This window comes from Schistocerca americana, chromosome 3 (genome assembly GCF_021461395.2).
Source record: "Schistocerca americana isolate TAMUIC-IGC-003095 chromosome 3, iqSchAmer2.1, whole genome shotgun sequence".
NCBI lineage: Eukaryota > Metazoa > Arthropoda > Insecta > Orthoptera > Acrididae > Schistocerca > Schistocerca americana.
In genome coordinates, this window is record NC_060121.1 from 535,295,006 (window position 1) to 535,309,717 (window position 14,712).

Here is a 14,712-nt window from a genome sequence, read left to right on the forward strand (position 1 = left end):
CAATCGTAAGGTGCTATTACTTCGTATTGTTCACAACGCACTGTTTCTTGTCGCGATATTTAAGTTTATGCTATGTCCCGATCCAACATTGGAAAATTTTTTCTCACGTTAAATAAGATAATATTACCTATTGTTCTTTATGATTCGTCCAAAAATTGCACTTGTCCTTTCACGGTAAGCCAAGGGTGTAACACTCCGGTTTAATCTACTGACTTATCCCGCTCGATCGGGATCTGATAGCAGCCCAAATAGATAATAACTAATGTGACCGTGTACCTAATGGGGCTGGCAATCGGATTGGACTGCTACGGAGATGTTACATTCCATTTTGTCCTTTTCAAATGCTGTAATGATGAAATGTCTGGTGGCAAAAAGAACAACAACACAGCTTCATTAATCAGCGACCTATATTCATCACAAAAACACCAAAATAAGGAGACAGCCACTGCCTTCGTCTTACAGAGTTAATAACGGCTAATCTCAGCACAGGCCCTTTCGTTATTCATTATCTTCACACGCAATTTCACTCATTGTAACCCAACACTGCAATCCAACACTGCAATCCAAATAATGCCGGCGCGGTAGACGCGTAATTACAAATATCGGCACTGAAATATCACTGAATCACACTAGTAATTGTACTTGTTCACTTTCCCGTATATTTCTAACACAAAAGGGGTTAAACCGCAGTGATGGCCACCCCCTTTGTCGGTACGGCCTTGCATTACGGCCACCGGCCGCCCCACGGCCCGGCCCGCAGCCTGGGTCCCACTCTACTATCTCAACACTCGCTCTCGCTCTCGCCACCCGACACACACTATCGATTGTTTGTCCTGTCGACCTGTGCTGTCGCAAAACTTATAGTAAGGGCCTACGGACCCCTTACACTAGTAACCACAGTTTAATCAGCTATCAGCCGCCTTTAGTGAATTAGCAGTCTAGTTAAAAGTTGATTACTTAACTCTCTACAGTAAATTGTTGATTTCTTAGGATCATTAGGAAGTGTGACTGTTTTATATGGATGCAGGAGGAGCTGGCCATTGTTCACAAACAGCTGAACGTGCTGATGGCCACGGTCAGCCATCCTCAGGCTGCTGCCTCAGAGTGTAGCGGCAATGGGGAGTCAGGTGCGTCGCATGGTACACCCCAGGTGTTACATGCTTCACCCACGGTCCCTGCTGTTGAGACATCTTCGTGGGTACCGGGCGCAGTTGGGCCACCCTCTCCCCAAAGGTAGTGGCAGGTTCAACGCTTTTGTGTCGCACGAGGCGGAGGATCAATGTGGAGGCTGGCCGTGTTGCATCGCCTGTGAGTGGACATGTGGCCGCTCCTTCAGCAAGGTCCAAGCAGGCACACGTGGGGAGGGGTTTATTAGTGATTGGGAGCTCCAATATTAGGCAGGTGATGGAGCCCCTTAGGGAAATAGCAGAAAGGTCAAGGAAGAAGGCCAGTGTGCACTCTGCTTGCTGGGGGTTTCATCCAAGATGTGGAGGAGGCACTGCCGGCGGTGATACAGAGCACTGGGTGCACCTGACCGCAAATCGTTGCTCATGTCAGCACCTGCAGTCTGGGTTCAGAGGTCATCCTCTTTTCAAGCAGGTGGTTGGCAGAGTGGGTGAAGGCGGAAAGCCTTGCTCATGGGGTGGAATCTGAGCTAACTATTTGTAGTGTCGTTCCCAGAACTGATCGCGGTTCTCTGGTTTGGAGCTGAGTGGAAGGCTCAAATCAGAGGCTCAGACGATTCTGCGGAAATCTGAGGTGTAAATTTCTCGACCTCCGCTACCGGATGGAGAAATGTAGGATCCCCCTGAATAGGTCAGGCGTGCACTACATGCAGGAAGCAGCTACAAGGGTAGTGGAGTACGTGTGGAGTGCACATGTGGGTTTTTTAGATTAGAGAATTGCCTCCCTAGGCCCGACAAGACGCCTCCTGATATGCAACAAGGTAGCAGTAGGCAAAACGCAACAAGGAATGACAATATTAATGTGGTAATAGTAAACTGCAGGATCGTCTATAGAAAGGTCCCAGAACTGCTTTCATTAATAAATAGTCACAATGTCCACATGGTACTAGGGATGGAAAGTTGGCTTAAACCAGATGTAAACAATAATGAAATTCTAAACTCAGATTGGTATGTGTACCGCAGAGACAGGCTAGACAGTTAAGGGGGAGGCGTGTTTATAGTGATAAAAAGTGCAATAGTATCGAAGGAAATCGATGGAGATCTGAAATGTGAAATAATTTGGGTGAAGATCACGGATAAAGCAGGCTCAAACATGGTAATTGGATGTCTCTATAGGCCTCCAGGCTCAGCCACTGTTGTGGTAGAACGCCTGAAGGAAAATATTTTTAGTAGATTTCCCGACCGTGTTATAGTGAAATTTTTTTTAAGTGCGTTATCTGAAAACTACCTTGAGCTGTTAAACAGAGAACCGACTCGTGGCAATAACATATTAGACCTTCCGGTGACAAACAGACCCGAACTATTTGAAACAATTAACGCAGAACAGGGAATCAGCAATCATAAAGCAGCTACAGCATCGGTGATTTCAGCTGTAAATAGAAATATTAAAAAAGGTAGAAGGATTTTTCTGTTCAGCAAAAGTGGCAAAGAGCAGATTTCAGAGTACTTGACGGCTCAACACAAAAGTTTTATCCCATGTACAGATAGTGTTGAGGATCAGTGGACAAAATTCAAAACCATCATACAATATGCATTAAATGAGTATGTCCCAAGCAAGATCGTACGATATGGAAAAGAGCCACCGTGGTACAACAACCGAGTTAGAAAACTGCTACAGAAGCAAAGGGAGCTTCACAGCAAACATAAACATAGCCAAAGCCTTGCAGACAAACAAAAATTACACGAAGCGAAATGTAGTGTGAGGAGGGCTATGCGAGAGGCATTAAACGAATTCGAAAGTAAAGTTCTATGTACTGACTTGGCAGAAAATTCTAAGAAATTTTGGTCTTATGTCAAAGTGGTAGGTGGATCAAAACAAAATGTCCAGACACTTTGTGACCAAAATGGTACTGAAACGGAGGATGACAGACTAAAGGCCGAAATACTAAATGTCTTTTTCCAAAGCTGTTTCACAGAGGAAGACTGCACTGTAGTTCCTTCTCTAGATTGTCGCACAGATGACAAAATGGTAGCTATGAAAATAGATGACAGAGGGATAGAAAAACAATTTAAGTCGCTCAAAAGAGGAAAGGCTGCTTGACCTGATGGGATACCAATTCGATTTCACACAAAGTACACGAAGGAACTTGCCTCCTTCTTGCAGCAGTGAACCGTAGGTCTCTAGAAGAGCATAGCGTTCCAAAAGATTGGAAAAGGGCACGTCTTCCCCGTTTTCAAGAAGGAACTTCAAACAGATGTGCAGAACTATAGACCTATATGTCTAACGTCGATCATTTGTAGACTTTTGGAACACGTATTATGTTAGAGTATAATGACTTTTCTGGAGACTAGAAATCTACTCTGTAGGAGTCAGCATCGGTTTCGAAAAAGACGATCGTGTGAAACCCGGCTCGCACTATTCATCCATGAGACTCAGAGGGCAATAGACACGGGTTCCCAGGTAGATGCCGTGTTTCTTGACTTCCTCAAGTCATTTAATGAACAAAGTAAGAGCATATCGACTATCAGACCAATTGTATGATTGGTTGAAAAGTTCCTAGGTAACAGGACACAGCATGTCATTCTCAATGGAGAGAAGTGTTCTGAAGTAAGAGTGATTTCAGGTGTGCCGCAGGGGAGTGTTGTAGGACCGTTGCTATTCACAAAATATATAAATGACCTTGTGGATAACATTGGAAGTTCACTGAGGCTTTTTGCAGATGATACTGTAGTATATTGAGAGGTTGTAACAATGCATTTCAGTACAATTTTGTACTGAAATGCAGGAGGATCTGCAACGAATTGACACACAGCGCAGGGAATGGCAATTGAATCTCGGTGTAGACAAGTGTATTGTGCTGCGATTACATAGAAAGAAAGATTGTTTATCATTTAGCTACAATATAGTAGGTCAGCAACTGGAAACAGCTAATTCCATAAATTATCTGGGAGTAGGCATTAGGAGTGATTTAAAATGGAATGACTATATAAAATTAATCGTCGGTAAAGCAGATGTCAAACTGAGATTCATTGGAAGCATCCTAAGGAAATGCAGTCTGAAAACAGAGGAAGTATGTTACAGTACACTTGTAGACCACTGCTTGAGTACTGATCACCGGTGTGGGATCCATACCAGATAGGGTTGATAGAAGAGATGGAGAAGATGCAACAGTGAGCAGCGCACTTCATTACAGGATCATTTAGTAATCGCGAAAGTATTACGGAGATGATAGATAAACTCCAGTGGAAGACTCTGCAAGAGGGCCGCTCAGTAGCTCGGTATGGGCTTTTGTTGAAGTTTCGAAAACATACCCTCACCAAGGAGTCAAGCAGTATATTGCTCCCTCCTACGTGTATTTCATGAAGAGATCATGAGGATAAAATCAGAGAGATTAGAGCCCACATAGAGGCGTACCAACAATCTTTCTTTCCACGAACAATACGAGACTGGAATAGAAGGGAGAACTGATAGAGGTACTCAAGGTACCCTCCGCCACACACTGTCAGGTGGCTTGTGGAGTATGTATGTAAGTGTAAATGTAGAATGGTGAGGATCAGCATGAGGAGCTGCTGGAAGAAACTAGGAAATTAGTGCTGGTGAAGCTGGAGGATCTGGGGTACGAGAGAAATAGGTAAGGAAAGGAAGGTACAGGTAGTGTGTAGCTGAGATGGAAAATTAGATGAAGAACAGGAAAGGTGGTAGAGGTATGTGAAGGACACTGTTTGACAAATATCGGAGGCTTGGGAGTTATTTGGAAAAAAAATATATGTTTAGGGAGAATTCCCACTTGGACTAGTACTTTTCATTTCACATCTCATTATGCTTTTGTGTATCACGATCACATTTCAGCAGTAGTCAAATGTACAGCTCTTACATGTGACCACTTCCATGTATGCATTCATAGATTTCCTTTAAGTTCATGAATATCTTGTGTACAATCACATTTTGATGATATTCATCTAATGAGGAGTAAGGAACCTAATTATATAAATGATAAGTAATTTGATTTACAGTTTTTATTGACAACTTGACATTATCACAATGCATTGCATATGAAAACAAAATCATACATAAATTGCATTTTTTTAATAATTAAAACATGGTTCACAGAATGTTACCCTGTAAGGAAGAGAATATAAGCAGACATCAGAGAACAATAGATACTTCTCATCACCTCATACTTATATATGAAATGTATTTAGGTATGACTTAAGTTCTTTTACATTCTTTGACAGAGAGGCGAGCAAAAAAGGTGGCAAAATTGCATTTTGCATGTCAAGGACGTGGTGAACATTGTCTGTACAACAGAACATTCTTCACAATGAAGACTAGAAATCCACGTATTTGGATTCATCTTATGTTCTTAGCTCTACAGGTGAGTTATTTATTTATTTATTTTTAATTCTAGTAAACACCAAACTGAACAAATGTATCTAAAATGTAAACCATGGAAATGGAAAATGATCGTATGGCATTGTCGGCCGGAAGGCCCCATTCGGGGGGAGTTCGGCTGCCATATTGCAAGTCCTTTTTAGTTGACGCCACTTCAGCGACTTGCAAGTCAATGATGATGAAAATTATGATGAAGGACACACAAGACCCAGTCCCCTGCCAAGAATTGAACCCGGGCCCCCTGCGTGGTAGGCGGTGACATGTGAACCATAGTGTTAGGGATGTACATGAGATTCCTAGAAACCAAGAAAGATAAGTACACTTTACCATGTTTTGAGAAGATTGAATGTGGAGTGTAGTAAGTGGCTCTCTCTCTTTGGTTCCATTTAATCTGATGTGTAATGTGGTTTTCACTTTACAGTGGAGTAAGTCTATAAAATTAGTGCATATCATGTGCATTATCTTTGGCTTATGGTTACTTCAAGAGAGTTCTTATGGGCACACAACTCATCCATACTTCTCCAGCGACTGTGGCTTCAAATCTAGTTCTTCGGAGTATAGTATTATGTACAGTGACTGCTTGTAAAACATTTTTGTTAGTTCTACCTTTTTGAAAAGTACCCTCTGCATTGTGTTTATACATTTTGTTCTGTTCAGTAGTGTGCCACTTTGAGCATTCCAACTGTTTGCCTTTTCCATTTCAAGACAATAAATATTTCAGAAACTGTGTTGACTAATTGCGATCAGTCTTTTGAAAAATAAATTCCTTACTGACAGTAACATATGTTTCATCATCATTAAAAGGATGTCCACCCATTGAGTCCTTGTGATAATTGTTTCAGCCCCTGCATTACTCACGAACTATAGCCAGAACTTTACAACAGGATGTCTATTGTTTTGTCCACCACAGATGTCACTAAAGGCTCCCTTGTGCTTCACACCTGTTACTAATGTTTGCAGGAATTTAAGTGAACAAGAAGTTATTTCATGGCAGCCCCAGTGAAGCTAGTTCCTGCTAATCCCCAGTACCATATTCAGTTTGTTTGTGATTTTCCTCAAAAAGATGCTCAAAACCCATTACATCCTAAAACATTTTAGTTTAAAGTCTGTATTAGCATCCATATTTATACTTGTGAATCACAGTGGATTGTCTCATATTAACAACAGCAGTGCTTCTGCATTACATAGGCTCGACAAGTTCCTGCTAGCTTTCCGGAGAGATGTGCCACCACATGTCAGACGTGCTCTTTATCCATGAGTACTGTATTGACATCTTCAGATTTTGTAGTCCTGTCTTCCTCAGTTGCGTATAATATTACGGTATATTGATAATTTTTACTTATGGACCATCTGACAGCAACTGAATAAAACACAATTTTAGTGCCATACGTGTTTCGCCTTTATTTTGTGCAAGGCAGCATCAGTGGCTTAACAACAAGAGCAGACAAGGGAAATGTAACAGTACTCATGGATAAATAGCAATACATCACAAAACCCAAGGAATATATAAACACCAATGCCATACAAAAATTGAAGTCAGATCCAACTACACGATTCCAGGCAAACAAAAAACGAACACTGAAAAACATCGAACACACACTCACAGACAAACAGAAATACTACATAACACAGAAAAACCCACAAGCACCAACACTCCGCAGTCAACCAAAAGTACATAAAGATGGAATGCCAATGAGAGCTGTTATCAACTTCAAGAAAGCCCCAACATACCACATAGCCAAACACCTCCAAAAGTTAGTTACAAAACACTATAAAGTAGAAAACAACAGAACAGTGATAAACACAGGAAACCTAATAGAAAACATACAGGCACCACACACAGCATCACTGATTTTATTCGACATAGAAAATATGTATACCTCCATCCCTATCACAAAAAACAATAGAAATCATAGAACAAAATCTCTCATCCCACAGCAACCTCACCACAGACGCAATAAAAGAAATAACAGATATGCTCAGACTGACAGCTGAACAAAACTACTTTCAGTTTGAGAAATAGTATTGTGTACAAAGTGATGGACTGCCCATGGGATCCCCAATATTAAGAACACTAGCAAACATTTTCATCACTCATCTAGAAAATCAGATATTTGAAAAGATAACCTCTAATGAAAGTTTCAAAATCATATATTGGTACAGATACATGGATGACATTATTTGTCTGGTAGATGAGCCAAGTGAAAAAATAGGTGAACTCCATTCAGAAATTAACAAAGCTCATCAGAACATAAAATTCACACTTGAAAAAGAAAAAGAAAATCAAATAAATTTTCTTGACATTACAATAAAAAAAGAAAATGGCAAACATACATTTAACATCTTTAGAAAACCAACAGCCACAGACATTCCACGTCCAACCACCCCCACAGCCAGAAACTTGCAGCACTAAGACACATGTTACATAGATTAAACAGAATCCCACTCAGCAAAAGAAACTATGAACAAGAAATGAGTACAATCATACAAACAGCTCGGAACAATGGGTATGACACACACATGGTACACAGGCTCAATCAAAAAATAAAAACATAATTACAAAACAAACACAACATTTCCAGAATACAAGAGAACTCACAAGCTGAAAACTTACAAACACACTCAACAAACACACACAATGACAACACCACACAGAAATGAGCCAGATGGTACACCATGACCTACACACATAAACTAACACACAGAGTTGCAAACATCAGATTAGATTAGATTGGATTTACTTTCATTCCAATTTATCCATAGTGAGGAGGTCCTCCAGGATATAGAACATGTCAGAAAAACAACAATGCATGACAAATATTTACAACTCAAACAAATAAGCTAATGTACCATTCCACAGGTCCCAAGTGGCATGGTCGTTATTTTTTAATGAATGCTATATGAAAGAATCATTTTACAAATATTAATGCAATGAATTTAAAATAAAAAAGTTTTTTATTTTTTTATAAGGTAAGAAACATGTAATCCACAAATCAGTTGGCTCTACTGAGAAATTCATTAATGGAGTAGAAGGAGTTGGCCACCAATAAATCCTTTAGGCTTCTCTTAAACTGAATTTCATTGGTTGTTAAGCTTTTTATGGCTGCTGGCAAGTTATTGAAAATGTGTGTTCCTGAATAATGCACACCTTTTTGTACAAGACTAAGTGACTTTAAATCCTTGTGAAGATTATTCTTATTTCTAGTATTGATTCCATGAATTGAGCTGTTGGTTTGAAAAAGTGATAAATTTTTAATGACAAATTTCATTAAGGAATATATATATTGGGTAGCAGTAGTTAGTATCCATAGTTCCCTAAACAGGCTTGTGCATGATGTTCTTGAGTTCACTTCACATAGAACTCTTACTGCACGTTTCTGTGCCCAGAAAACTTTAGCTTCGCTTGATGAATTGCCCCAAAAAATAATCCCATATGACATTATGGAATGAAAGTAAGCATAGTATGCCAGCTTTTTCGTTTTTATATCCCCTATGTCTGACAAAATTCGCATTGCAAATAGAGATTTGTTAAGACACTTCAGCAGTTCTGTGGTGTGCTCCTCCCAGTTGAATTTATTATCAAGCTGTAATCCTAAGAATTTAACACTGTCCACTTCTTCTATCTGCTTGTCATCGTATGTTAGGCATATACTCGTGGGACACCCCTTACAAGTTCTGAACTGCATGTAGTGTGTTTTTCAAAGTCTAGTGACAAAGAATTGGCTACGAACCAGTGATTAATGTCCACAAATATTTTATTAGCTGACCTTTCTAAGACTACACTTGATTTGCCATTTATTGCAATGTTTGTCTCATCGGCAAACATAACGAACTTGGCATCTGGTAATGTTACTGACGAAAGGTCATTGATATACACAAGAAAAAGTAAGGGCCCTAAAATGGAACCTTGTGGGACCCCACATGTAATTAGTTCCCAGTTGGATGATGCCTGATAGCTTGATACATGTCTCTTTCCTAATAACGCCCCTTGTTTCCTGCCAGAGATATAAGATTTGAACCATTTTGCAGCATTTCCTGTTACACTATAATATTCTAATTTACTTAAAAGGATATTGTGATTTACACAGTCAAATGCCTTTGACAGATCACAAAATATACCAGTTGCCTGCAATTTTTTGTCTAATGAATTAAACACATTTTCACTGTAAGTGTAGATAGCCTACTCAACTCGGAACCCTTTAGAAATCTGAACTGTGACTTTGATTGTATGTTATTTGAGATACGATGTTTATAAAGCCGATTGTACATTACTTTTTCTAAAATTTTTGAGAATGCTGGCAAAAGTGAAATTGGACGGAAATTTGATGCTATTTCTTTATCTCCCTTCTTAAACAGTGGCTTAACTTCAGCATATTTCAACCGTTCAGGAAATATTCCACTGATAAATGACTGGTTACACAGATAGCTTAATATGTAACTTAACTCAGTTCTTTAGTTAACTTCGTTGATATTTCGTCGTACCCACTAGATGTTTTTGATTTTAATGATTTTATGATGGATATTATTTATGCTGGGGTAGTGAGGGTCAAATTCATATTATGGAAGTTACTTGAAATTTCTGGTCTGAGGTATTCCATAGCAGCATCTACAGAACCTGACAACCCCATCTTGCCAGTAACAGATATAAAATGATTGTTAAAAAGTTCTGCAACACTATACACGTCTGTCACCAATGTGTCATTTACTCTTAATGCTATTTGTTCCTCTTCATGTCTGGTTATACCAGTCTCCTCCTTCACTATATCCCATAGAGTCTTTATTTTGTTATCTGATATGACTATCTTTTCCTTGTAATATATTTGCTTTGATGTCCGTATTACGGTCTTTAATATTTTGCAGTATTTCTTGTAATGTGCTATAGCATCATCATCGGAACTGTTACGGATTGACAGATACAGTTTTCTTTTTGTTTTACAAGATACCCCTATTCCTTGAGTAATCCATGGCTTCTTTGTAGACTTGGTAAGTTTTGGGGGAAAACAGTGTTTGAATAAGGTAAGCACTTTATTAGCAAAAGTGTTATATTTTTCATTCATGCCATGAGCACTGTAAACATCAGTCCGGTGAATGTCTCTGAGGAGTGTCCTAAAATAATCAATTTTTGGCTTATTGATTACCCTCTTGAGCTCAGATTTAACAGATTTTATATCCTGTTCAGTATTAACATTTAACAGAAGGAACTGCATGTCATGGTCTGAGAGGCCATTGACTATTGGTTTTGTAATATAATTTTGTTCATTGGACTTTTCTATAAAGATATTATCAATAGCTGTTTGTGAGCAATTGGCTACCCTAGTGGGGAACTTTACAGTGGGAATTAAGTTTAATGATAGTGTTACTAACTCAAATAAGTTCTTATTGGGAGAGTCTTTAAGGAAATCTACATTGAAATCACCGGCAACCACTATTCCTTTGTTTTTGATTGTTAAATGGGCCAGTACAGCTTCAAGGTGGTTTACGAACAGATTAAAGTTACCTGCAGGTGCTCGATATACACTTAATATTATGAAGGATTTTTTGTGAAATTCTACTTCTGTTGCACATGCTTCCATATGCTGTTCTAGGCAAAATTTATGAATGTCTATGTTCTTAAATTTAGTTCCTGACGAATGTGGCAACTCCTCCTTTCTCCATTTCTGATCTACAAAAGTGAGATGCTAACCTAAACCCTGTAACACTTAAAAAAAGTTCTATACCAGTGGTCACATTACATTCAGAGAGGCAGATTATGTCTGCTGGGTTTGAAGACTCTTAATTCGTCTATGCAGATAATTAATTCATTAATTTTATTTCTCAGTCCTCGAATATTTTGATGCCATAAAGATAGCTGACATTTCACATTGACTGAGTTAAAATTGTGTAGAGTTAAAATATCTGCTGACTGTTAAAAATTCTTAACCAATAGCTGTTTATGCTGATGTAATAAGCTAGAATTATGTTTTTTGGTATCTTTCTCAAACTGAAGGTTTGTCTCAGTCCTAACCTTTCTTAAAATTTGGTTTCTTTCTGTCCTCGCTACCCTAAAAAAGGGTCTTTTCTGAACCCTATAACCACTTGTATTTTATCACTCATGACAGTGCCTCCCCCCTTTAACTTTCCTGCTATTTTCCCCAGCCAGTTTACCCGTCCCCTTCCTTTTGTGGTGAAGGCCATGCTTAGTATAATCCCACCTATTGAGAGAATCAACAGGAACCACACCAATGTGTGACCCTGCACCCGACATAAGCAGCCATTCCAACTCCAAATTAACTCTCTTGACAGAAGAGTTCAAATGAGGTCAATCATGGTGCCCAAGAACAGATACAAACTCAACACTAGTATGCTTCGAAGTTGATGCAATCCATCCTAAAGAGACAAGGCTTCAAAATAGCATATAAGCCTGGGCAAACCCTCCAATCACACCTAAGCCAGCCAGCTACCAAGAGTGACAAATTCCAACAATCAGGAATATATAAACTTGAATGTCAAAGTTGTGATGCAGTATACATAGGCATGGCATGCAGGAATTTTGAAACACGATACAAAGAACATATCAGATGTTGGAAGTATGAAACAAACCATTCCACATTTGCAGAGCGTTTAAAACACCATAACCATCATCCCACAAACATGAAACAAGAAATGAAAATAATGAGAATAAGCAGCCATGACAAACATCTTATACAAATGCAAGAAAACTTCCACATCCAGAAAGCCGTAGCAGAAAACAAACATGTGATAAATGAACAAACACACATCAGCACAGGCTCCCTACAACACTTAGTAAAGGAAATGATAACATAAAACAAAAAAATTCTTCCCCCTTCACCATGTGGAGACACACACACACACACACACACACACACACACACACACACACACACAAATGCATACACAAACAGATCACAGATACTTCAATAATTAAACTCGAAAGTTTGGCAATAACATTCGAACTTTGGCAAAAACATTTGACTGTCAGCAACAGAAACCAAAATACTGCATTGAAACAAGCATTCAGTCCATAGTGCTGTGGAATGTGGAAAAAAAAAAAAAAAAATCGCAAATTGGCTTTCATAAGAAGAAGAACAACACCAAAAATGCAACAGGAGTGTAATATGTAAGAAATTGTCCACGCAACCTGTAAGTACATTTAAAACATTACTACTTAATAGGAAATACCAACCACCAGAACTTTTTATAACCTATAGGCACAACGACAAAAACGTAAATTAAATAGCAAACATATGTACATATTCCAGGCCACTGATGATGCCTTGCAGAAAATAAAGGCGAAACGCGTATAGCACTAAAATTGCGTTTTATTCAGTTGCTGTCAGACAGTCCATAAGTAAAAATTATCAATATACCGTACTACAGTAAAAATTTGAAGTGCGTCCTTTTATTAAAACTGTATCAAATCTCTGCAGTAGCAACAATTTGTTTGACCAAATTACACTGCTTGTTTCTTTGCATCAGCATGTGACCAAGTAAGTGAACTTTTAGTGGCATTGGTTTACTATTGAAAAATACATTTAAATCCTTAATAAAAATGTGGGGTCTCACAGAGAAAAAAATCGTCAGAAATAGTCATGTTCAAGACAGAAAGAACCTTTCACACATTCAACAGAACCAACAGAAATTGTCATTAAATGAAGAGGTACATTCTCAATCTTTAATAGTTCATAACTGTACAGGGTGTACATAAAGTCTGGGATCACTTTCAATTATTTATTGCACAAGAACCAAACATTGTAAAGATGCATACATATTGCATTTTGAAGAGAAACTCTGAGAGTTTTTTAACAAACATTCGATATGCAAACCATGAGTGACCTGGCAGACGTCAATACGGTAATCAAATTCTTGCCATATCCGTTCCAGCATGTCATCGTCGACGGTGGCAGTCGTTTCCCATATTCTCTCCTGGAACTCTGCCACATCACGGTGGTAGAGGCAGTACATACACTAGATCTTTGATTTTTTCCCTCAGAAAAAAGTCACACGGAATGAGATCTAGTGCTTGGGGAGGCCATTTCATGAAACAGATGTCCTCTTCTGTAGCACGGCTGATCCACTGATACAGCAGCTCTGTGTTCAGGTACCCATGAACTTCACAATGAAAACGGGGTGGAAACCCGTTCTGCTGAAAGATGAATGGAGAGTCCCATTGCATTTGGTTCTAAACATCCGTTGAACAGTTGTAGCACACTTGTTTATGCCGTACTCCAATACACAGACAGCTTGCTCCGCACCTAAACTCACCATGTTTGTACCAAACTACGCTGTGGCGGTATGCATGAAAAAAAGCTTTGAGCGTTTCTCTTCAAAATGACATACGTATGATATATGTACAATTTTTGGTTCTTCTGCAATAAACAATTGAAAGTGTTCCTGGACTTTATGTACACCCTGTATTTCGGAAAAACATTTTCAGCACAGTCTGTTGGACACATCATTGCACCAGGATTTACTGGTGAACTCCACTAAAATATGGTAATGTCAATACATGGGTGGCTTGAAAAGTTCTCGGAATGGAATAGAAAAAAAGCACTTACATCACTGAAACTTTTTTTTATTTTTCAATGTAGTCTCCTTGTAGATTATTGCACTTGGTCCAATGTTCCAGTGCCGTGATCCCATCTCGAAAATGAGTTTCCTCCAGGCCTGCAAAATAGTGGTCAACTCCGTTTATCAATTCTTCATTTGAAGTGAATCTTCGTCCACCAAGAAAAATTCTCAGTTTTGGGAAGAGATGGAAGTCTGATGGAGCCATATCAGGTGAATAAAGCGGGTGTGGCAACAATTCATACCTTAGTTCGTGTAATTTTGTCATGGCAATGGAACATGTTTTTTATCCAGCGTCAAGAGTCGCAGCACCCATTTTGCCAATAATTTTTTCATTTCTAATTCTTCAGGTAAATGTGATATACCCTTTCAGATGACATCTGGCAAACATGAGCAATTTCACGCACTTTCAATCGGCGATCCTCCATGACCATTTTGTGCACTTTTGCTATGATTTCTGGAGTAGTAACACATCTTGGCCGACCACTGCGCGGACCATCATCTAAGCTCTCCCGACCATTTGTCCGCTTGGCAAGAGTTGAATATGAAGGAGCAGAGTTCCCCACTGTATTCTGGAAATCAGCATGAATATCCTTTGCTTTCATACCTTCCTTTACAAAGTACTTAATC

The 14,712-nt window shown here is 39.1% G+C and overlaps 1 protein-coding gene across 2 annotated transcripts in view; it reads left to right on the forward strand.

Annotated features, from left to right (window-relative positions):
* The window catches only part of LOC124607464 (protein melted), a 272,786-nt gene that overhangs the window by 187,739 nt on the left and 70,335 nt on the right, over positions 1 to 14,712 (forward strand). For both annotated transcript variants that reach the window (XM_047139803.1, XM_047139804.1), the window contains one exon: positions 5,361 to 5,500. In XM_047139803.1, the coding sequence (XP_046995759.1) occupies positions 5,361 to 5,500 (140 nt within the window). The remainder of the gene's footprint in view (positions 1 to 5,360; positions 5,501 to 14,712) is intronic.